At 40.6% G+C, this 24,823-nt stretch overlaps 1 protein-coding gene across 1 annotated transcript in view; it reads left to right on the forward strand.

The window, feature by feature from the left end:
* Positions 1-24,823, forward strand: part of POLA1 (DNA polymerase alpha 1, catalytic subunit) — a 377,795-nt gene that overhangs the window by 25,649 nt on the left and 327,323 nt on the right. The window contains exons 8-10 of the mRNA XM_087726535.1: positions 9,860-10,043; positions 11,638-11,764; positions 24,300-24,478. Coding sequence (XP_087582661.1) covers positions 9,860-10,043; positions 11,638-11,764; positions 24,300-24,478 — 490 coding nt within the window. The remainder of the gene's footprint in view (positions 1-9,859; positions 10,044-11,637; positions 11,765-24,299; positions 24,479-24,823) is intronic.

A 24,823-nucleotide genomic window follows, 5' to 3' on the forward strand; every position in this document is an offset into this window, starting at 1 on the left:
TTACGACCCTCAGACAGGGAAAGAAAACTGTGCCTGAATATGTGCAGGAATTCCGGGAGTTGTCAGCCTATATGAGGGGGTGGTCAGAAGAGGCCTTGCTGGATCGATTCGCTGATGGCTTGAATAAAGATGTTTACCAGCAATGCATAAACAGACGCATCCCTGCCGTTTGGAACCTTGGTATGAGAATGCTGCAGACATTGAGTTGGACTTAACCAGGTTTTGCAAGCAAGCCCAAGCCCTCCGCTTGTTTCCGCTGCGGAAAGGAGGGGCATCATGCTGTAAATTGCCGAGTGAAGCTGACCCACTCTGCTCCACAAACACACACCCCGGAGGGAGAGGAAACCTGAGAAGCCTCCAGGCAAGAGAAAGGAGGCCGTCTTTGCTGGGGGAGATGTTTCTCGACGCTTCGAGCCAGAGGAGTGGGGGGGGGGGGAAACGGAAGTCCCAGCTCTTCTGACGACAGTGATGATGAGGATTCTCATCGCTGGGTAAGTTCACGCTCTGGCCCCATGCTTATTCCAGTCGAGCTTAGGGTGCCCTCTTCTGGCAAAAAAGAAAAACTTATGGCTCTATTAAATTCTGGGTGTTCCCGTTGCATGATAAGCCCTGAAAAGATTGAGAAGCTGGGCTTGGAACTAAAAACTTTAAAAATCCCTATTGCTTTTTGCCAAATAGATGGCTCTATTGCGGGGGGCGGTCCTGCTCATTTTTCCACTGAACCCATCGAGATGTGGATGGGTACCCACCAAGAAATAATAATTTTTATTGTAGCGCCTGGGATGGACCGGCCCCTTATTTTAGGACTCCCCTGGCTCCGTAGATGGAACCCACGCATTAACTGGAGAGAGGGGTGGTTGCGAATTCAGACAGCCACACCCCCTGAGGGGAAAGCTGAAGCTCCAGACTCTGATGCTACTACCCCCACACTGGCAGCCAGGGGTATGAATTGGCAGCAGATATGGAGATCGATCTAGCCAAAGATAAGTATCACGAAGACAATGAGAAAGAGAAAAATCCCCCCCCCCCCCCAAAGGAGCTCCGAAAGGAGGAAAAAGTTGGTCTAAAAGCAAACCCCGGTCTACCACTTGTTTCCGATGTGGGAAGGAGGGGCACCGGGCAGCGAATTGCCGCTCCAAGATTGGCCCAAAGCCCCCTGCCATGGGGAAGAGGAAGCCAGACAAACAACCTGGGAAACAGAAGGACACCACTGTGAAAGGCGTGGAACCAGTTGCAGAATTCCCTCCCATTCTGAGGGAAGAAGAACCCTCCTCTCCATCAGGGGAAAGTGAAACTGATTCTGATGATGACCATCTGGTAAGTTCCCGATCGGGCCCCATGACCATCCCAATAGAACTTAAAGTGCCCTCTACTGGCTCATAAGCAAAATGCTTGCCCTTTTAGACTCTGGATGCACACCTTGCATTATTAGCACAGAAGTGGTGGAAGAAATGGGCTTATGACTGAGAACTTTGAAAATCCCCATTACCTTTTGCCAGTTGGATGGGTCAGTAGCTGGGGGGGCTCCTGCCCATTTTGTGACTGAACCAATAGATATGTGGATGGGGGATCACCAAGAAACTAAGTTTCATCATTGCACCTGGGATGGATCGGCCCCTCATACTGGGCTTACCCTGGTTACGGAGATGGAATCTACAGATCAACTGGAGGAAAGGGTGGCTGCGCATCCGATCTGCAAAACCCTCAGAGGGAAAGGGGAGGGTTTCCCACATAGCCAACCTTGAACCTAACCAGGCGGCTGCGCTGCAGGAAAAAAAATGAGGGGGAGGAGAAAATTCCAAAATAATATTGGGATCTAAAGGACGTTTTCAGAAAAAAATCTTCTGATAAATCTTCTGGAAAATTGCAACCATGCGCTTAAATCTCACGTAAGCTTACAGAGACAGAGGAAATGGGCTATAAGGGAAAAGGAAGCTTTTGCTGTCAGATGGGCTTTGATGACCTGGCAACATTTCCTAGAAAGGGCAAAACACCCTTTTGAGGTATGATCATAAAAATTTGGAGGCATTGAAGACCCTGCATAAGCTATCTCCTAAACAAGTGTGTTGGGCACAACACTTCAACCATTTCAACTTTACGGGGGGGGGGGGAAGAACTTCATGGCCGATGCCTTGTCTAGGCTTCCCCAGTACAACAGCTCTAAGCTGAGCATTATTCGCTCAGCAAAAAGTCTGGCTGCCCCAGTGGTTACTAGGCCTAATGTACAAACTCAAGGAAGGCCTTGAGTCTGATGACTGGTTCAAGAAACATTCAAACAAATGCACCATGAAAGATGGACTGGCTTGGGTAGGAGCTAAATTGTATGTTCCTACTAACCTTAAACCTATTGTTCTTCAACAGGCCCACGATTTGAGAATGGTGGCCCATTTTGGATTTGTAAAGACTTTGCATCTGATTAAGAGGCAATTTTGGTGGCCTTCATTGAGAAAAGACATTGAGTCCTACATAGCCAGTTGTCCTGTTTGTGCAGCTGCAAAACGAAAACTGAGGAAGTCCCAGGGCCTTCTCCAAAGTGGCCCGCCTTGAGGCCCCATGGAAGGAGATATTGATGGATTTCATTGTTGAATTGCCAGAGAGTCTAGGAATACCATGATTTGGGTTATCACCGGCCTGTTTTCCAAACAAGTTCATTTTGTACCCTGTTCCAAAATCCCATCACCTAAGTCGTTAGCTAAGTTATTTATTTCACATGTGTATCGGTTACATGGAGTGCCTGAACACATAATTTCGGATAGGGGGTCCAATTCACCTCCCTCTTCTGGAAAGAGTTTCTAAAGTTAATTGGCTCTGCCCAGGGGCTAAGCTCTGCCCACCATCCTCAGCCTAATGGTGCTTGTGAACGGACTAATTCTGTTTTGGAACAGTACCTCTGGTGTCATCAATTATCAACAAGATAATTGGGCTGAACTGTTACCACATGCTGAGGTGGTGTACAATAACTCTGCACAGCAGTATCGGCTTGACCCCTTTTAGAGTTGTGTTTGGCCAGGACTTTGTACTGATTCCTGAGTTACCTCAAGAGAAACCACAAATTTTGTCCCTCTCAGAGTGGAGTGATCAACTTCACCAATTTTGGCCCATGACCCGCAAGGCGTTGGAGATGCTCACCAGGCGCACAAGAAACAGGCTGATAAAAAGAGGGTGAAGCCGAAAGAGTACAAAGTAGAGGATTGAGTGTTTTTGTCCACCAAGTTTCTGCAAACCACCCAAAAATTGAAAAAACTGGGACCGAAGTATGTCGGTCCATTCCCTATTGTGAAAATCAAATCCTGTTTTTGTACGATTGGAGTTGCCAAAGAATCTTAGGCGGATTTATCCTGTTTTTCATGTGAACCTATTGAAACCAGAGCACACTTCTTCCTTTCGTCCGCCTCAACCTGCACCCCCAGCTCCTCCTCTTATTGAGGAAGAACAGCATTTTGAAGTTAAAGAAATCTTGGACTCCAGGAAACATAGGAGTTGAATTCAGTATCTAGTGTCCTGGAAACATTTTCCCCCTCCTATACTGAATGGGCTGATAAATCTCATGTTAGTGCTCCTAGACTTTTATAGAAGTTCTATGCTAAGTACCCTGATAAGCCTTGATATTATTTGAAATGTACATATCTATGTTGTCTTTTCTATTGTTTGTTGTTTTTCTTGCAGGGATGACTTCTCTTCCTGAAGGAAGGCCAGTTGTCAGCCTCTGTTTCGCTATTCGCTTTCGGCTACCATTGAAATGGGGAGGGGGGGCTGGTATTTGGGAGGGGAAGGTTTGGTACAGGAGAGATTGTTAAGAGGGAGTTTTGTTCTCACCATCTACTACACATGCTGATGGCTGGAGTTTAGGGTTGGTCAAGGCCAACCATCCTGCATACCAACCTGATGATGCTTCTTGGAGATGCAACCCACATGACACCTGAGGGATTTGCAGATTGGACAATGGGATGGGGGTTACCGGGGGGGGAGGGGTTGGACAAATATTGATATGTATGATTTCACGCACTTTTGCTTCAGACCTTGCTTTACTTAGCTGCTATCTTTTCATAACCAGTAAAAGTACTCTTAATTCTGCAAAATGGAGTTAAGTGGTTTCTTTCTTGGTTGCTGAAGGAGGCCGGCTTGATACTTTGTCTGTTAGATCTCCATTTACCATTGTTTTAGCTGTGGTTTGAATATATTGCCTTAATCATTCTAATACATTTTTCTCCAAATTTCATAATAGCTAATTGTGTGATAAGAAACTGCCAATTTAAATTCTCAAAAGCTTTTTGCGTGTCTACCAATACTAATGCTAATTGTTTTTCTGGATGAGCTTCATAGTATTCTAATGCATTCATTATAATTATTGTATTATTTCTTAATTGTCTCTTGGGTAGGAATCTGTTTTGATCCGAATGAATAATTTTTAAGTCTTTCTGCGATGATCGTCATAAATATTTTATAGTCAACATTTAGCAGCGAGATTGGCCTATAGTTTTGGATCAATTGATTGTCTGTTTCTTCTTTTGGAATTAATGTTATAAATGCCTCCGTCCATGAACTTGGCATTTTTGCTTGTTCTAGTACTTCATTGTACAGTTCTAACATGATTTCCTCAAAAGTTTCTTGAAATTTTTTATATATCTCTTGGGGATCCCATTTGGTCCTGATGATTTATTGTTTTTTTGTTTCTTAATTGCCTCTTTTATCTCTGTTAGAATTATTTTCTCATTTAGCATTTCTCTTGCTTCCTCTGGTAAGTTAATTTTGGTAAGGTAATTTTCTCTCTTGTAAATAATTTTGGATTTCTTTTTCTGAGATGTTTTCCTGACTAGAGTTTGAAAAAAGTTTTGGATTATACATTTTTTTCTTCTGTCTTATGGAACAAATTCCCATGTTGGTCCTGTAATTGCTGTATTAGCTTTTTGGTTTTTGCTTTCTTCAATTTGTGGGCCAGACATCTACCTGGTTTATTTGCTGTTTTGAAATAGTTTTGCTTCTCCATTTTTATATTACATATCATTTCTTCTTGAAATGTTAGATTGATTTTGTGTTTCACCAAATCTCTCCTTTGATTTTAATATTTTGTGGTTCTTTCTGGAACATGGTCTCCAACTCTTTCAGCTTCTCCTATTTGCTGTTTTCTTTTTTCCTTATTTCTCCTTGCCGTATATGCTATTGTTATACTCCACACATAGGCTTTTGTGGTATCCCTTAGGTTTTGTAGTGTTGTTTGATCTTTCTTGTTTTCCTTAAAGGAAATGTCTAATTCCTTATAATTCTGTGATTTAGCGTCCATCTGAATTTTTTCCTCTGACCTTTCCATTTTACCATTAGTGGATTATGGTCTGCCCATGTATTTGGTGAAATCTCCATATCTTCTATGTTATTGATCAATTCTGGGTTCATCCATGCCATATTGATTCACAACCATGAATTGTGCAGATGGGAAAAAGTGTATTGTCTTTTTTTTTATTTATCTATCTCCATGCATCCCTTAAATTTAATTCTTGCGCCATTTCAAAGAAAGTACTCAGTAGTTGTTGTCTTTTCTTTTTCTTCTTCTCTGTATTCCTATAATCTATTTTGTTGTCTGCCACTGCATTGAAATCACCTATTATACGGACATTTTCCCAATCTGATTCAATTATTTTCTTGTGTAATTTATTATAGAATTCTTTGGTTTATATTTGGAATATAAATTGTCACCAACAGAATACTTTTTTGAGTTGTTATTTCTGTCATTAAAAATCTGCTTTCTCTATCACTAAATATTTTCCTCGAATTTAACCAATCTTTTATGTATACCGCAATCCCTCTTATTTTGTGCTAATGCCAGATGCAGCTTTCCTAATTTGGGGTATTCTAGAATATTGCCATATTTTTTCTTTGATATGGACTTCCTGTAGGCAGACAATATCCATATTCTGTGTTTTAAGTCTTGTTAATGTTTGTTTTCACTTGGCCGGTGAGTTGATACCATTGATGTTCAAGGATATCATCTTTATTTCGTCTTCCATCTTATTGGTATGTTGGTTTTGGTCCTTTTCTTATTCTTGTCTTGGTTTGTGTTCTTGTCCTGGCTCCCTTTCTTTCCTGTAGTTCTGTTTCCCTTCAGTCCCTTATATCCTGCTCCTCTGATGTCAGTTCTTCCTGACTCTTATTTTCTGCTTCCTCTCTACTATCTTGTTTGTCTTCTCCTATTATATGGTGATCATAAAATTCCTGTGCTTTTTCCAGTGAGTCAATACAGATTTTTTTTTTCCCTGCCAGGCTATTAGCATCCCCTCAGGGATAAGCTATCTAAACATCACTCTGCATTTGAGCAGTTGGATTGGTAGGAAATGGTAGTTTCTTCTCTGTACCCTTATGCATTTTGGTATCTGTTTTAATGTTATGATTTCTTTTCCCTTATAAACCAAAGACTCTTCTTGATTTCTGTAAACTTCATCTCTTGTCTTTTTTCTTGTAAATTTTACACGTATCTCTCTTGGAAGTTTATGTCTGCGTGCATAGTTTGTGTGGACCCTATACACTTCATCCAAGTCATTTTCCACTTCCTGCTTGCTTTTTTGTAGAAGTTCAGCCAGGAGTTTGGCCATTAACTTTGGAAGATCTTCCTTCTTAGTTTCCACTATATTTTGGAATCTAAGATAAAACATTGATCTCTCTATCTCTAAATTTATAATAGCCTCCTCCATTTCTTTGTTTACTGCCATCATTTTACTTTCTGTTTTATATAGTTTCTTTTCTGTTTGTTCCATTCTAGTTTCTACTACTTTTATTTTTTGCTCATTTTGTATTATTTTTCCTGCATTGAACCAATTTTATCATCTAGTTTGCGTATTTCTCATTTCACCTCCCCCCTATCACTCTTAAGTTCTTCATTACCACCTTTATCTTCATCAATGTCTCCTGAATTGATGTTAGAGTTGATTACATGTTCTGTAGATTTATAGTGGAGCCTGATTTCTCACCATCTAGCATGCTTTTCACTGAATGTGGTCCTGATGGGGATGCTATCGTCGGGGTATTCCCCCCTCCCCATTTTGGTAACTGGTTTGTACTCGTTATTTTAATATTTTTAAAAAGGGTTTTCCATAGTATCATATATCCCCATTTCCCCCTTTATCTATCTTTTTTTTGTCACTACCTTACTGCCTCACAATTCTTCTACCTGTTTCACTAACTATTATTGGTGACCACGATATAGAACACCCTATATTATAATACAATCAATACCCTATTTATACAATTGATCGATACAATTAATAATCTAATAATAATCTAATGATGGTCTAACAGTTCTGACTGCTAACAAATAGTTATACTAATCTTAATCCATTTTTATTTAATAAGAAATTTAAAATTATAGATATTGCATTTAATATGACTAATATAATATAATACTTATATTGCAGGTTTAACACCTTAAGTCTACTTATAAGAATATAAATAGAAATGAATATATGTAATGTTTTTTTAACTTGATTATTAAATTGATTACGTTATAAAAATATCTAGGATATATAAATATACTATATAAATCTATATACGTTTGTTTTCACATCCACATATGTCCACTGGGTATTATCTATAAGTATCTCTGAGAATATATAAGAATATATATATATATATATGAGAATATATATGCCAGATAGTATAAAATATGAAGATCTTTATAGTCTATGTAAAGTTTCAATTCTAGTTTTAAATGAACAGCTATACAGTAAATAATATCTGTACAGGATTTCATATACTTATATCAGGTTACTTAGATTGCACAGATTTCCTGAAACTTAGAAAGTTCTTTTTCCTTGTTCTTACTGTTGCATCAGCTTGTCCTCCGTTAAAGTCCAGGATGTTGCCTGCTATCTATTTAGCACAGTCACTATTACAGTTCTCTCACTTCTCCTGCCAGATCAAATTTCCACTGTCTTCTTCCTAGGCAGAAGCTTCTTGTAGCTTGTTCTTTCCTTTTCTACAATCCACAATGTTTAGTCCCAGTCTACTCACAATCTCAGCTCATGTTCCTTCTGCCTATAGTAATTCTCCAGTAAGTTCAAGCCATCAGTACATTTCCTCCATTCCTTCTCTGAATGTTAACTCTGTTTTCTCAAGGTTCCGCTCCCACCGCTAAAGTGCCACTTTTTTTTTTACGCCTTGGAGACTCACTCACGCACTAGGCTATAGGTTTACACTTCCTGAGAGTTACGTCAGTACTTCATTCCAACTCCTCGAAATCCACTGATACTTTCATCTGTTTCCCTCTTCTTGCTTCCTTCTCCATTTAAAGGGCTGTCATGCCTCCGGATCTGCCCATAAAGGCCAGTCTCTCCTGCGCCAGATTTGAGAGCTTTTTCCTACTATAACGGGATTGCACCTCTCCCTGTTATCCTCCGAGCTTCCCCTCTCTGTCGCTGGTCCCTCTGAGACCCGGCTCTGCCTTTGCAAGCCTCCTGGCACGGAAAATTGGGCAGAAAGAACAGCCCTGTTCTTCTGCTCCGCAGTGACGTGACTCTACCCCGAAAGTTCTCTTTCTCTCTCTTTCTATTCTTTCTTTATCTTTCTTTTCTTTCTCTCCCCCCATTCTCTCTCATTTGTTTCTCTTTCTTTTTCCCTCTTTTCTTTCTCTCCACTTTCTCTCTGTCTCCTTGTGGCTTTTCACTACTCCTTTCCACCCTTTCTCCTTTCTCCTCAACACAGTGGAGGCATCAGGGCTGCTCCCCACCTCCTCAGCAAACCGGGCCTGGAGGAGCACAAGCCGCTGCACCTCCCTGGCTGGCTATTTCAGGGCTGGGATGGTGTGCACAAGTGGGGATGCCCTCCTCAAGCAAGTGAAGCGATGTTTGAAAAGAGTCCTCCAGGGAAGCTTTAAATCTCACACGGGGAACTTTTGCAGCTTGAAGACGCTTTTCAAACAAAGCACTGCTCAGCTGCAGGAGTAAATGGCGGTAGGTAAGGAGTAGGGTATGAGGTGTGTCGCTGGGCCTGCCGCTCTTTTTGCAGCTGCAAAAGTGGCCACGGTTGCTGGAGGTGGTGGTAGGTAAGGAATGGAGCACGAGGCAAGAGTCGCATCACTGGGCCTTCCGCTCTTTTTGAGGCGGCCATTTGCATGACAGAAGGGGTACAGTGGCTAGGGTTGCGCGAGCAGCCACTAGGTAAAGGTGTGTGGGGTGCATGGGGCATGGTCCATCCTCCCTTCCCCTCCTGGCCTTGCCTCCTCACCTTGTGTTGTTTGCAAGGCAAGCAATCAGAGGAAATGGCGGGGACCAGCTGTGCATGTGTTTAAATACTTTTGGGGAGGGCTTATTTTCAGGGAAACATGGTACTAACTCTAAGCAAATGAACAAAGAATATAATATACAGGCTATACACTAGTCTACATTATGGCAAATTACATGTATCCCATATTTACTTATTACCTTGTTAGATCAAGCTTTATTAACTCTTTATCTCTTTATTCTCATAGTCTTTAAAACATCCCCTACACTTGTAAAAATGTAAAGAAAATCATATCATTTGAAAAGCCTTGCTTATTCCTAGCGCTTGTGATATTAGAGCAGGTGACTGACATCTTTTCTGAAAATGCTGAAGCTCTTAATGCCGTAACTTTCAAATGTTTGGTCTTCAAAGGGACTCCTCTATTTCATATATGTGTTCTATTTAAAATGGGTATTGGTGTAAAGAACTAAAAAAAATTAACAAAAAAATTGGAATGTATGTACTATTTGTAACAGTCATATTACAGTTTATTCTTGTTATATTGTGAGCCACTCTGAGTGGTCTGGAGTTGGGTAAGACCTAAATTGAATAAAATCAATTATGTTGGTGTCCATTTTTAATTGAAATTATTTGTGTTTAATTGAAATTATAGGTAACTGCTATAGTGAGAAAATCTATTCCTGCTGGAAAAAAAGAAATCCTTTCATTACAGTCCAAGCATTCAGTCTCTTTAGCTAGATCAGAGGCAGTCACAGAAGAGAGTATTAATAATGAAAATGGAGTACAACTGATGGAAAATGAAGAACTAGTAGAAATAAAAGAAGAATCTCTTAAAGGTATTTGTAATACATCTGGCAACCTTACCCTTTTTAAATATGCATTGTTAAATCTACCTTGTAATTATACTCCATCCAAGAGTATTTTCCAGTTTTAATATGTGGCTGTTTTAAACCTCTGAAGATCTGTTTGTTTCAAAGAATTACTATCCCATGTGTAATTCTGAGCAGCAACAACAGTTTAATATGTTAACAGTAACACAGGTAAATAGGTGCGTTGTATAGTCTGAAAAATATGGTACTTAAGAACCAGAATATTCACAATGCTTCTCAAATGCTGAAGAGCTTTCTGGCACAATCTCTGATCTGCAGCCTAAATATTTATTATCTACTTGTTCTATTCAATATCTGAACCCCTAGTCAAGATTCTGAGGGCAAAAGAAATATAGAGGGCAGTCATTACCCTGTTATCCTCAAAATAAGACCTGTCCCGAAAATAAGCTCTTGCATGTTTTTTACACATGCACCTAATATAAGCCCCCCCGAATACGCCGTACTTAAGAGCCTGTGCAATCGCCTGCCTGCCCATTCCATCTGGTTGCTCACTGTGCCACGACCACAAACGAGGCAGGTAGGTGGAGCTGCTCCATGCCGCACCGACTTACCTCAGGGCCCCCGCAGCTAGGCCATCCACGCCCCGACACCTGCCTTGCAGCAGCAGCAGCAGCTATATGCAGCAGGAGCTCATGTGGCCACCTGCCCATTTCTTCTTGTTTGCGGTCACAATGCAGCAGGAGGCTGAGTAGTGTGCTTGTGCTACAGCCACGAGGTGAGGCAGGTGTTGGGCTGTGGATAGCCTGGCTGTGGGGGCTTTGAGATAAATCAGGGCGGGGTGCATGGGGCAGCTCTGGCCCATGCCTTGCCTTGTGGCCATGGCACCATCACATTGCTCAGCCTCCTCTGATGCAGTTGCAAGCAAGCAGAAGTGGCTGGCAGCCATGCTGGGTCCTGCTGGACGTGGTTGCCGGAGCTGCTGCTGCGACGTGAGACAAGTATTGGGGTGGGGTGGCCTGGGTGTGTGGGCCCTGAGCTAAGCCAGTGCAGGGTGCGTGAGGTAGCTGCACCCTCTGCTTTGTGGCAATGGCACTGGTGCACCATGTGGCCTCCTGCAATGCTGTGGCCTCCCATACATTAAAAGAACAACAAAACACACCCCAAAATAAGCCCTAGACTCTCTTATTTTTAGGGAAACATGGGTAGGAAGAGAGTGACTCTGAATTGCTATCCTAAAAATGTTTCTTAAGTTTTAACTTCTCATTCTTTTAGATGTTAGTCACAGAGATGTCTGTTCAAAGGCTATCTGCTGGACATAGTAGTTTCATACTTTATTTCCAAGACAGGAATTTTGTTTGGTTTCATTGTAATTTAATACTGGATATTTACTCACTGCCTCATCATACAATTACATATTCATGAATTCACACTGCAAAATGCCAAAAAGTATATTTTTATTCTGATAATTTATTATTTATTTTATTTTTTCTTATGGTTCTTTATGCCTTGAAAAGTTGAAGGGTAAGTTAAAATATTTGATAAATAAATAATACATTCTACAAATTAAATGTAAGTCTAAGTCTCTACACGTTGTTTACAGAAGATGAGCAAGATAGAATTATTTTTGATGATGGGGATTTTGATGAATCTATGCCAGGAACTGGAATTGTGTCAGAAGAGGTCACATTCCTCAAGGAAGAGATGAAATTGGAAGAGAAACAAATGCCGTAAGTAAATATTGTGGAAACAGGTACATATTTGTTGTCCTGTCAACACTAATGTTTTCTTAAAGCTGTATTATCAAGATACATACTTGACCAGGACTTTTTGTGGCGATGTCATCATGCTTGGAGCTGAGGAATGGGAGCTCTCCTAACCTCTAACTTTAACTTCTTCGTTTGGGCTCATTTCTGAGCGCTGTGGATCCTGAAGGGACCAGCAGATTAAAGGAGAAACCCTGAAGACGCTGGGGTGATAAGGCAAATCCCCTAACGTGTAGGAGAAACCCAGTAAATGGACGAGGATCTATCCTGCCATTTGGTTAGGACCGGAGCAATGGCAACCGAATTAGAAGGAAGCAGAGAGAGAAAGCAGTTGAAATCGAGACATCTTACTATCATTGACAACCCAAAGAGGAGGACAACGCAAAATTGGCAGAGAGGGTGAGCTGGAAAGAAAGAGGCTCTGGGAAGGAGACTGTTTTTGCAGTTCAGATTTTTGCCAAAAAGAAGTGAGAGCATAGACACTGAGTTGGACAGCCTGAATAACTTGAAGGAATTGGCCACAGTGAGAATGAAAACCCGGCATGGACAACAGGAGTAGAACATAGTAACTGCTGAGAAGACTTGGAAAGCACAGAAAGCATTGTTTAACAGTCAGGTTGGTAGTTGACTTTTTTTTTCTTGCTCTTCTACTGTTTTGTTTTTCCCAAAGAATAGTTGAACTTACAAGTATTTGGTATTTATTCGCCTCGTAACTTGGAACGGTACCAGAGACAGTAGAGAGAGGACTGTTTGGAACAATTAGAGGGCGTCTTTACCCGCCCCCCTTTATTTTGCCTTTGCCGCTGGACTTGTTGTATTAACTGATTGACACTAACAGTGATACTGAGGAGAGGGTGACACCTAGTGGATTATAAATTTGAACCATGAAGTCTGATGCAAGAAAACCAACGGTGGCATAAGCTGATATATATACATAGAGAGAAACTAATTACTAGAATTGAATACCTGTATAACTGATACAATTGAGAGACATCTATTTGTATAAGATAACTGTGTGATATATAACTCTATGATATATAATAATTAAGGATCAAAAACAGAATAGAATAATACATAGGAGTGTTTAGATATTGAAACGTGATATTAAGGAAGGTTAATTATTGTTAAATATTGAGATATATAATTATTGATACCATTGATATTGCTGATAAAGTAGAAGTAAAGTAGAATTTATATGTAATTGTGGGCAAGGATAAATAGGGGGATAAAAATGGCAACTTCAGTAAAGTTAGTGAAAAAAACTACACCCAATATGATTTCAGCAACATCCCCCTCCTCAAATCAAAGATCAATTGAGAGCGCATGGGGGCTGGAGAAAGGTGGAATGATGGCAGGAACAGTGGGACCAGCACCAACAATGCAGAGTATACAATTGATGCTCCAGATGATACAAGAGACATTGATGAAAAGCCAAGAAGTGACGGCTACAAATCATGAAGAGACAAGGAGGAATCATGAAGAAATGAAAAATGAAATGGGAGAATTGAAAGGAAATATCAAAAACGTGGATGACAAAATTGAAAGGATACAGAATGCCTTAGCAATCAATGAATGGAAAATCCAGAACATCGAAACAAAAATAGAACCAACAGATCAGAAGATGGAAAAAATGGAGCTGGAATATAGACAAGTTAATAAAGAATTAGAGTTATCAATAATCCGACTTGAAAATGAAAAAGCTGCATTCTACCTAAGATTCCAAAACATACCGGAAGAGAAGGAGGAAGACCTGAAAGGAAAAATGATCAAAATCTTCACAAAAAATTTACAGAGAAAAGAACAAGAGTTGAGAGGGGACATTGATGAAGCTTACTGTGTGCATACTAATTATGCCAGAAGACATAGGCTCCCGAGAGATTTGCTAAAAGATTTGCTAAAAAAACAACTAGAGATGAAGTGTACAAAAAAAACCAGAAAAGGGATGATTACATTTCAGAGAAAAGAGTTGATCATGCTTAAACAGATTCCATGGAGAATTCGTGAACAACGTAGACAATACCAATTTTTAACATCCGTTAAATAAAAACAGAATAATGTACAGATGGTTGGTACCAGAAGGGGTACTGGTATCTTGGCAAGGAAAAAGATATAAGATAGAGAATATAGAAGAAGTGCAGAAATTCTATGAAGAATACTGCAAAGGAGAAGAAGAACAAGGAAGTAAAGAGGACCTAGAAAGTAGAAGTCAAGAGGAAGAAACATCAGAAGACAAGGAAAGAAACAGGAGAGAAGAACAGAGGCAAGAAAGAGAGCAGAAAAGGAAGGTGTGAGTGGGAAAAGTCAGATACAAACCAGAAGCAACAAAAAACACCCCATCTAAAGATGGACCAGGAAATAACAATTATTTTGATAAACTTAGATGGACTGAAGGCACCAAAAAAAGAGCGCAGATGTTTAATAAACTTAAGAAACTGAAGGGTAGATATAACCTGTACATAGGAAGTGCATATTAAAAGGGAACATAGGAACTTACTGGAAAACAAAAAACTAGGGAAATTATATACAGCACTGGCAGATAAAAAAAAAGAGGAATAACAACTTATATAAGGGAAAAAGTAAACTCCAAACAGTCTACTCTGATGAAGAAGGCAGGATGCTAATGATTGAATTAGAGACAACAGAAAAACCGATATTATTAATAGTCATATATGCACCAAATCAGAAACAAGAGGAATTCTATAGGAAATTACACAATAAAATAAACAAATTACAATATGAAAATATTTGCTGAATTGGGGATTATAATGCAATAGTGGATAAAAAAATGGACTATGAAAGCAAAAATAAAAATAAAACAAAAAAAAATATACCCAAATCCTTTTTTGAGATGGCAATAGAATATAAACTACATGATATTTGGAGAGAAAGGCACAAAACAAGAACGCAATATACCTTTTATTTGAACCCCCTCAGTCTCTATCAAGAATTGACATGGCTTGGATCTCATCTGGGCTATGTAATCAGTTAGACGAAATTGAAATAGAAGCAAATGAGTGGGCAGATCATAATCCAATAAAATTAAGATGGAAAGGTCAAAGAAGAAGAAAAAGATGGATGATGAATTCAATATATTGTAAATGAAATAGAATATACTCAAATGCTGGAGAAAGAATTAAAACTTCTTTAGAATAAATAAAAAAGAAGACACCTCAATTCAAAATCTCGGATACTATGAAAGCATACACAAGAGGCCTTACGATTGCCTACATGGCGAGAAAAACTAGAAAACAAAAAGAGCAACAAGAATGTATACAAAAAGAACTTAGGGAAGCCGAAGATGAACTACAGAAAGACCCAAAGAATAAAATTAAAAAAGAAAAAAGAGATGATAAAACATAAGATCAACTTAATAACTCAAAGAAATTAGCATAGAAAATTAAAGCAGCCAGACAAAATTACTGTCAGGCCTGCAGCGGTTCCTTTAAGAATCTTTGGTCTGCCACACTCTCATTAAGGGGGGGAATAGCAAGGGGTAGAATGTGTTGTTTTAAAAATAAAAAATTCCTTTCTAGAAGCTCAAGGTCATCTTTGTCTCCGCACCTTTGCACCTGATCGAAAGCAGTTGGGCGTAGGTGCTAGCGTGGAAGAAGATTGGATTGTGGGTGTGGGGACAAGATCATGAACCTTTAACTGGGTGGGATTCTGATGTAACTTCCCGAATTGGGATTCCAAAGCACGATGCCAACATGTCTGTCTTATTAAATTGGAACTTTAAGGATCGTTTTGCCTTTGATTCTGATTTAATTCTGTTTGATATTTGGAATGCTGGCATTATCCCAATTCTCCCTTAAGATAAGTTATCAGCATCCCAAGCTGGGAAGCTGTCAGGAGGTACTGAATCCCAGTTCTGACCCAACCCTGGGCAGTATGAAAATTCAGTGAAGATGGAGGAAGGAAAAAATGCAGCTGAGAAAGCCAAAGATAACGGATTGCTTATATTCGCCGAGACTCAATATGTGCCTTCTAAAGAAATAGTTGAAGCTGCAGAGATTAAGGAAAGGGAATACCGATTGGGAGCCCGGCGAAAGGAGTTCCGCGATGATGCCTCAAGATTTATGACTTCTAAGGAATGCCTGCTAGAAGAAGAGACTCAATATGTGCCTTCTAAAGAAATAGTTGAAGCTGCAGAGATTAAGGAAAGGGAATACCGATTGGGAGCCCGGCGAAAAGAGTTCCGCGATGATGCCTCAAGATTTATGACTTCTAAGGAATGCCTGCTATAAGAAGAGGGGGTTGCCTAGGAAACTCCAACAGACGATTGGACAATGACCAGAAGATCTGATGAATGAAGAGTTCAGCCACCCTCACGCGGTCCTTCTCTAATGGGCCTTCTAGACCATTTCCTACAGCTATAAACGTGAGTGAAATAAAAACCCTCCCCTCTTCAGGGACCCCTCAGTGGAACCTGGCATTCTCCTTTCCTAACAGAGAAATTTCTACACAGTGGAGTGGAGATATTGGCTCCTTCCATACAGTAGCTAATGAATCAACCCACACCCTTGCTGCTGGGGTAATGCCAGGGCAGTCACATCAGCACCCTTCCCTCCTTCCTTCTGGAGTGCAACCAGACCCACCCTCCAAATAGGGGAGGTCAATCCAGCTGGCAGAAAGGGGACTGGAACACATTCACCTCCCCACAGCTGCAAAGGGGTGACTCCGAACCCATGAATCAAGCAACCCAAGGGTGTGCGTTCATCCCAGGTCATGGGTGGGCTTAATGCCAATGGATGCCTGCCCTTTCCAGTAGATGGTGTCTTCCCAGATAACTGCTCCTGGACAACCCCAGGGAATGGAACCGCCGCCGGGTCCAGCCTCCCCAGCAATGCCTCCACAGGCTTTTGCCCATCCAATGGGTGTGGGTCAGCAGAGGGGCTTACCACCCCCAGCAGCAAACCAACCAGCTGCCCCTGTTCAACCACCAGCGCCCCCTCCTCCCACACCCCCACGGTTTCGTGCAACATTCGATGGGACCCCAGATAAATTGGCTTATTTACTGAATCGAGTATGGGTGTACGTTGATCAAGTGGGGCCACAATACCCATCTGATCGAGAGTTGATCCAAGAAATAGCAGAGGGGATGAATGAAAAGGAGGCTGTGCAGTGGATAGCAGAGCTCCACGAAGAAGCGGCTCCTGAGCTAGATGATATAAATGGGTTCATCCAACTGATGCGTGCCAGATTTAGCGATGTTGCCCAAAATGTGGATGCTGAAGACCAGATCCAGGAATTGCGACAGGCTGGTCGACCCGTGAAGGAATTAGTTTGGGAGTTCCGGAGGATAGCTGGGAGACTACACTACTGGCCAGAAAGACTCTTGGTCTACACATTCAAAAAGGCCTTAGATCCCAAACTGAAAGAAGCTTGTGCCGTAAGGGGGATCCCAGAACGTCTCCAAGGTTGGTATGCCACTGCAATCATACTAGACCACGAGATTAACACCTATCGAAAGCCTGGTACCGGAACCCCTGCCAAAAAATCTTTGGGCCAATGTATGCAGAGGCAGTGAGCTGAAAAGCCTCCACCAACCCCTCGTGGGGCCTTTATAAAGTTTACCGATGCGGTCAAATGGGGCACAGAGCAACAGAATGCCTGGCTCCAGTTCCTGTTCCACAACAGCGCCAACCACCTGCCAGTGCAATGAAGAAAAAAACCAGAAAGCCACCAGAAAAGAGCCATTTACTATAGCAGCCAATGGAGGCGGAGAGCCCTGCTATTGAAGAAGCCCCTGGCACCTCGGAGGAGGAGGATGAAAGTGCCGAAGATGACCCAATGGTGAGTGCACCTATTCCCTCCTTTATGATAAAATACCAACTCCAAGTGCCCAGAACGGGGGTAGAAGGGGAAGTTGGGGCGATCATAGACACCGGCTGCACCAGATGCTTAGTCAGCATGTCAATAGTGGAGCAGCTAGGTATACGCACAAGACCCATAACCCACCCTATTCGGTTTGAGCAAGTAGATGGAACCCTAATTGGGGGCGCTCCGGCCACAAAGATCACCGAATTAGTAAAGTTGAAGATAGGCCACCACTATGAGTTTCTCAGATTCATTATAGCTCCTAAAATGCAGGAGTCAATTATCTTGGGACTTGCATGGCTGGGCAAGTGGGCATCTACTATAAAGTGGGAGGACGGTGTTAGAAAATTGATCATTGATTTTGGGCCGTTACCAATCGTGGAGCCTAAAGGCCACCCAGGAACAATTAGAATCAACAGCCCAAACCATCCAGAACCTGCAGCCCCCGCAGCAGACATCAAACCTCTGGGGATCCAACGAGTACCAAAGGTCTACTGGGACTTACTGGAAACTACCTTCCACTTCACCACCCCACAGATTGTGCAATAGACTTCAAACCTGGGGTAGCCTTACCAAAACCAAAAATGTACTCTATGACTCCCAAGGAGATGACTGAATTGAGGAAGTACATCGACACCAATTTAAAAAGGGGTTTTATTGAACCAGCAAAGTCAAAAGTAACGGCCCCAATGCTCTTTAGAGAAAAGAACAATGGCAGTGTTCTTCTCTGTGTTGATCTGTGAGCCTTGAATGCAGTATGTGAAAAAAACACCTGTCCACTCCCTCTCATGAAGGATATGTTGAACCACTTGGCTAAAGGCAAAATCTTTACCAATTCAATTCAATTCAATTTTATTATTTGTATGCCGCCCTTCTCCGGGAGGACTCAGAGCGGCGAACAATTCAAGGGGGGAAAAAGGGGGGAACATAAAAGACAAAATACAAATAATAAAAGTAGACAACAGTCGCACAACCATACATGTCGAGAGGGGAGGGAAGTCATCACCCCCAGGCCTGCCGGCAAAATTGTTAAAGTGTGAGTTCCACAAGACCTCGCTAGATTACCTGGGGTATTGTATCTCCAACGAAGGAGTAGAAATGGATCCAGGAAAAGTAAAAGCGGTGTTGGATTGGAAACCTCCAAGTACTCGCAAACAACTACAAAGTTTTCTTGGATTTGCGAATTTTTATAGGCAGTTCATCCCGACTTTCGCTGAAATTGCCCTACCATTAACTGAGCTATTAAAGATGGGTCCCTCCCCAACAAAGCCAAAAGCAAGCCAACCACTAAAGTGGACAATGGACTGTCAAAAAGCCTTTGAGAAATTAAAATGTCTCTTTGCCCAAGAGCCCACATTGCAACATCCTGACCCAGAACGACCATTTATAATCCAGATGGATGCCAGTGATGTAGCAATAGTGCTACTTCAAAAGAGTAAAGAAGGCCACCTCTTGCCATGCACTTATATCTCCAAGAAACACCCCCTTACTGAAAGAAGGTGGCCCATTTGGGAGACAGAGGCATTCGCGATCAGGTGGAGCATGCTCACCTGGAGACATCTCCTAGAAGGGGGAGACATACCATTCGAGGGCTCGACTGATCATAAAAACCTCGAAGCTCTTTTAGCCCATCGGAGGTTATCCCCTAAGCAAGTTCGTTGGGCACAATACTTCCAAAGGTTCAAATTCGAAATTAAATACATCCCAGCAGGAAAGAACTTGTTAGCAGATGCTCTGTCGAGAAAACCACAATATAACAGTAAGAAGGAAGAAGTCTTCCACCCCATCATATCTCTCTCTCACCAAAAAGCAGCTCAAGTCACCACTCGAAGCCAAGATAAGCTGATGACCGAGCTGAAAGCAGCTCTCCAGATGGACCCGGGGTTCAACAACAACAAGGACATCCTAATGGTGAACGATGGCTTAGTCTGGAAGGGGTCCAAGCTGTACGTTCCTGCAGGGATGAGGCTGCAGGTGCTACAGCGTAGTCATGATGCGTAACTAGGAGGCCACTTCGGATTCCTAAAAATGCTCCACCTCACCAGACGTCAATTTTGGTGGCCAAAGATGAAATCGGAGGTGGAAGATTATGTCAAAAGCTGTGCTACTTGTGCCACAATGAAAATCCGGCCAGGAATGCCCCCTGGACTACTATGGGTGGCCAGCCCCAGCCGCCATGGATTTCATCGTTGAGCTTCCAGACAGCAGCGGTAATAGAGTAATCTGGACAGTTATTGATTTGTTTCTCAAGCAAGCGCATTTCATTGCCTGCTCAGGGTTGCCATCCGCAAAGAAATTATCGAAAATATTTGTGAAACACATTTATCGCCTGCACGGGGTGCCAAAAAGGATCATTTCAGATCGCGGAGTTCAGTTCACCGCGAAGTTCTGGAGAGAGTTCCTCAGATCAATTGGGTCTACACAGGGACTCAGCTCAGCATTTCATCCCAGCACAAATGGCGCAGCAGAAAGGGCCAATACCTCCGGTGTTATGTGGACTATCAGCAAGACAACTGGTCAGACTTACTACCTTTCGCTGAAGTGGCATACAACAATGCGGTCCACAGCAGTACCGATTTAACTCCGTTCCAGATTACCAGTGGCATGGAGTTCATTCCCATGCCTGAGCTGCCTAAAGAACATCCCTCCTCCTTGTCTCTGAATGAATGGATGGACATACTAAAGCAGGGATGGGAAAATACGAAGAAGCCTCTAACCGATGCAGCAGAAGCCTACAAGAAGCAAGCTGATAAACATCATTCCCTCCAACCCCCCTTTCGGGTGGGGGACAAAGTTTTTGTATCTACAAAATACATAAGATTGAGGATGCCTAGCAAGAAATTGGGTCCAAAATTCCTAGGTCCTTTCCCAATAGAAAAGATAACCCAGTTACAGTTAGACTCAGCCTACCCAGAATTCTAGGGAAAATTTACCCAGTATTCCATTATAGCTTATTAAAACCTGTAATGGAGTCTAGCATAAGGCCATCCACCCAAGCTTCTCCTCCTGTAGTGGTAGAAGGGGAAACACATGAAGTGAAAAATCTTAGATTTCAGGATGTATAGGGGTCGCTTACTATATTTGGTGCATTTGAAGGGGTATCCTTTGTCTGAAGCTACTTGGGTGAAAAGTTGGGATTTAAAAGCAGATAAATTAGTGAAACAATTCCATGAGAAGTTCCGTGATAAGCCAAAGGGGCACCCTGGGGGAGGAAGGGGTGGTTAGGTATATATAGTAACCTTTCTTAAATTTTCTTTTCCAGAAACTGTTTCTCTTTTGAAGAGAGGCTGCCTGTCAGGCCTGCAGCAGTTCCTTTAAGAATCTTTGGTCTGCCACACTGTCATTAAGGGGGGGGGGCATAGCAAGAGGTAGAATGTGTTGTTTTAAAAATAAAAAAATTCTTTCTAGAAGCTCAAGGTCATCTTTTGTCTCCGCACCTTTGCACCTGATCGGAAGCAGCTGGGCGTAGGTGCTAGCGTGGAAGAAGAAGATTGGACCATGTGATGGATTGTGGGTGTGGGGACAAGATCATGAACTTTTAACTGGGCGGGATTCTGATGTAACTTCCCGAATTGGGATTCCAAAGCACGATGCCAACATGTCTGTCTTATTAAATTGGAACTTTAAGGATAATTTTGCCTTTGACTTTGATTTAATTCTGCATGATATTTGGAACGCTGACAATTACTTTGAACAAGCCAACAAACCTGGACGATGGCTGGCATACAGATTGAAGAATGAAAGAAAAAAAGGATGATATATCAATTAAAAGATGATGAGGGAAGAATTCAATACAAAGCGGAAGAAAAGCATATTCATAATTATTTCGCAAAACTATACACACAAGATAGAATGGAGGAAATCAAAATAAAACATCATTTAAACACAGAAAAGATAACACCAATCTCAAAAGAACAAAGCGAGGCGATAAACAGGCCAATAACATTAGCCGAAGTGGAATTAGTCCTGAAAAACCAGAAAAATAATAAAACCCCAGGACCAGAGGGGATACCCGTGGAGTTATACAAATATAACAAAATAATATTGGAAGAGCTAGGAGTAAAAATGTTTAATGAAGTTTTAGGAAAAGCCAAGATACCTGAATCATGGACAGAAGCAATAATATTGCTAATCCCAAAGAAGAAACCAACCTAAAAGAAATTCAAAATTACAGGCCAATTTCATTACTAAAATCTGATTATAAAATATTTGCAGCAATTATGGCAGGAAGGATTAAACAGGTTTTAAATGAACAAATACACCCAGACCAAAACAGATTTTTATCTCACAGACATATTAAAAATAATGCAAGAGTCATCCTAGACATAATAGAGTATTACGAGGCGCATCCAGAAAAACAAATGGTACTGGTTTTCCTTGATGCACAAAAAGCATTTGACAACGTAATCTGGAAATTTATAATAACACTATTGGACGAGATGAAATTTGGAGAAAAATTTATAAAAATGATAGAAGGATTTTATAACAGTCAGACAGCCAAAGTTCTGATGAATGGAGATCTAACAGAGAAGATTGAAATAAAAAAGGAGCCAGACGGATGCCCCCTCTCTCCTTTGCTGTTTATATTAACCTTGGAAATTTTATTAAATGAAATTCGGAAGGATCAGGGAATAAAAGGTTTAAGACTCAAAAATGAACAATATAAGGCCCAAGCCTATGCCGATGACTTAGTATTTGTTCTAGAGGACCCATTAGAATCCAGCCTGAAATTAATTCAAAAATTAGAAGAATATGGTGAAGCGGCAGGACTAAAAATCAATAAAGACAAAACAAAAATGATAACCAAGAACATGACAAAAAAGCAAGAAGAGGAACTGGAAGTAGCAATCAGAATGCAAATAACTAAGAAAGTGAAATACTTGGGGATCTGGGTGTCAGCAAAATGTTCCACAACTAAAGACGATAATTATAATAAATTAGTAATACAAATAAAGAAAGATTTAGAAAATTTGAAAAATATTCAGCTATCACTCACGGGACATATAGTGACAATTAAAATGAATATTTTACCAAGAATCTTATTCCTGTTGCAAGCCGCACCTATTAATCTGGGTAAAAAATTCTTTCAAGAATTAAACAAAATAACCATTAGGTTCATTTGGCAGGGACGAAAAGTGAGGATTAAACTAAAGTCAATGCAAGACACCAAGGAGAGGGGGGGCTTAGCATTACTAAATTGGGATTTATACGCATCAGCAGTAACAATAACATTGGTGAACGATTGGATAGAGCTAAAGAATAAAAGAATTTTGACCTTAGAAGACCATGATTTGCAAGCATTCCTATGGGATGATAAAAATAAAACGCACAAATACTTTCAAAATCATTTAATCAGAAGAGCGTTATTGCAAAAATGGTTCAAAATCAAAATATCCACTATGTGAAAATCCCGAATTGGCTATCACCGACAGAAAGGACGACTCATCCAAATTTTATAGATTTGAACAAAATGCTAAGATACAAAGACTTAATTGATAGACAGGGAAATTTAAAAACAATTGAAGAATTGGCAGATCAGAACATGAAAGTTGACTGGCTAATCTACCTCCAAATCAAAACTAAATACAATAAAGATACTAAATTATATGACATCGAAACAGAACCACACGAATTGGATAAAATTATTCAAAGCTCAGATAGAAAGATAATAGGGAGAACATATAAATTCCTCCTGAAGTATAAAATGGAAGAGGAAATAGTGAAAGAACAAATGATAAAATGGGCGCAGAACTTTGGCTATAATATTGAATTAGACAAATGGGAAAAATTTTGGGGAACAAACTTAAAAATGACACTATCAGTTGCATTCAAGGAAAACCAGTACAAATTGTTTTATAGATGGTACCTGGCACCAACAAGGTTAGCTAAAATCTTAACAAAAACCTCTCCAAAATGTTGGAAATGCGAATCAATACACGGAACATATTACTATTTATGGTGGACCTGTGAGGAGGCTAAAATTTTTTGGAAAAGGATCAAAAATTGGCTGGAGGCAATAACAGGGTTTAAAATGGAATGGAAACCTGAAGTTTTTCTATTAGGAATAATGTCTGCAAAATAGAAAAAAGAAATCCAGTATTTAATACTACATATAATTATGGCGGCAAGGATTGCCTTTGCCCAGAAATGGAAAAACAAATTAATTCCAAGCGAAGATGAAATAATAAGAAAGGTTATGGATTGTGCTGAAATGGACAAACTAACTAAAGAAATCCAGGGAAAAGAAGAATCAGAATTCTACCAGATATGGGATAAATGGTATAGGTGGATGGAAGAAAGAAACAAGAATCAATGAAGGAATATAACAAAACTCAAAAAATAATAGTTATGAGTAAAATAAGAGGGTTAAGAATGGTGAAATCCAAATGAAATACAATAGAAGGGGAAATGATATAAGGTGAGTGATATCAATTGATATTTGCTATTAGAAAGAATAGGAAGATCCTGTTCATATTGTATTGTGTAAATGTGGTGTACGTCTGTGTGTGTGTATATTCTGCATGTTTGTTAATAAAAAATAAAAAAAGATACATACTTGACCTACATAGATTTTTTAAAATTATAAAATCTTTCTTCAAAATTTTTACAGTGAGAGAAAAAGGACTTCTTTGACTAAGTAGTCATTTCAAATATATTATTTCTTGTTTCATATGGACTCCAGATGTTCTTCCCTCCATGATAAATCCTGCTGGGATAGAATTGATGAACATGAAGTTGAGTTTGTATCTTCAGAAATTCAGATGGATTCCAGTCAGTTCCCACTTATAGAGGGGGAAGAAGGGCAAAAGATTTTCAAGTTCTACTGGCTGGATGCTTATGAAGATCAGTATAACCAACCAGGTATGTTTATATTCAATATAATTCTACTTTGTCTACCTAATGAGAAGAAAGGACTCACTGGAGAAAAGCCTAATGCTGGGAAAGATTGAGGGCAAAAGAAGAAGGGGATGGCAAAGAATGAGGTGGCTGGATGGAGTCACCAAAGCAGCAGGCATGAGCTTAAATGGATTCCAGAGGTTGGTATAGGACAGGAAGGCCTGGAGGAACATTGTCCATGGGGTTGCGATGGGTCAGATACGACTTCGCAACTAACGACAACAATTCTACTTTGTGAACCAAAGCTTTCTCTTAATGAGAGTAATTTAGTAATTAACTAAATAGGGTAGCTTTACAGTATTCTGAGAT

This window comes from Thamnophis sirtalis, unplaced genomic scaffold, assembly GCF_051295495.1.
Source record: "Thamnophis sirtalis isolate CommonGarterSnake01/CBP01778 unplaced genomic scaffold, rThaSir2_p1.2 scaffold_12, whole genome shotgun sequence".
Lineage (NCBI taxonomy): Eukaryota > Metazoa > Chordata > Lepidosauria > Squamata > Natricidae > Thamnophis > Thamnophis sirtalis.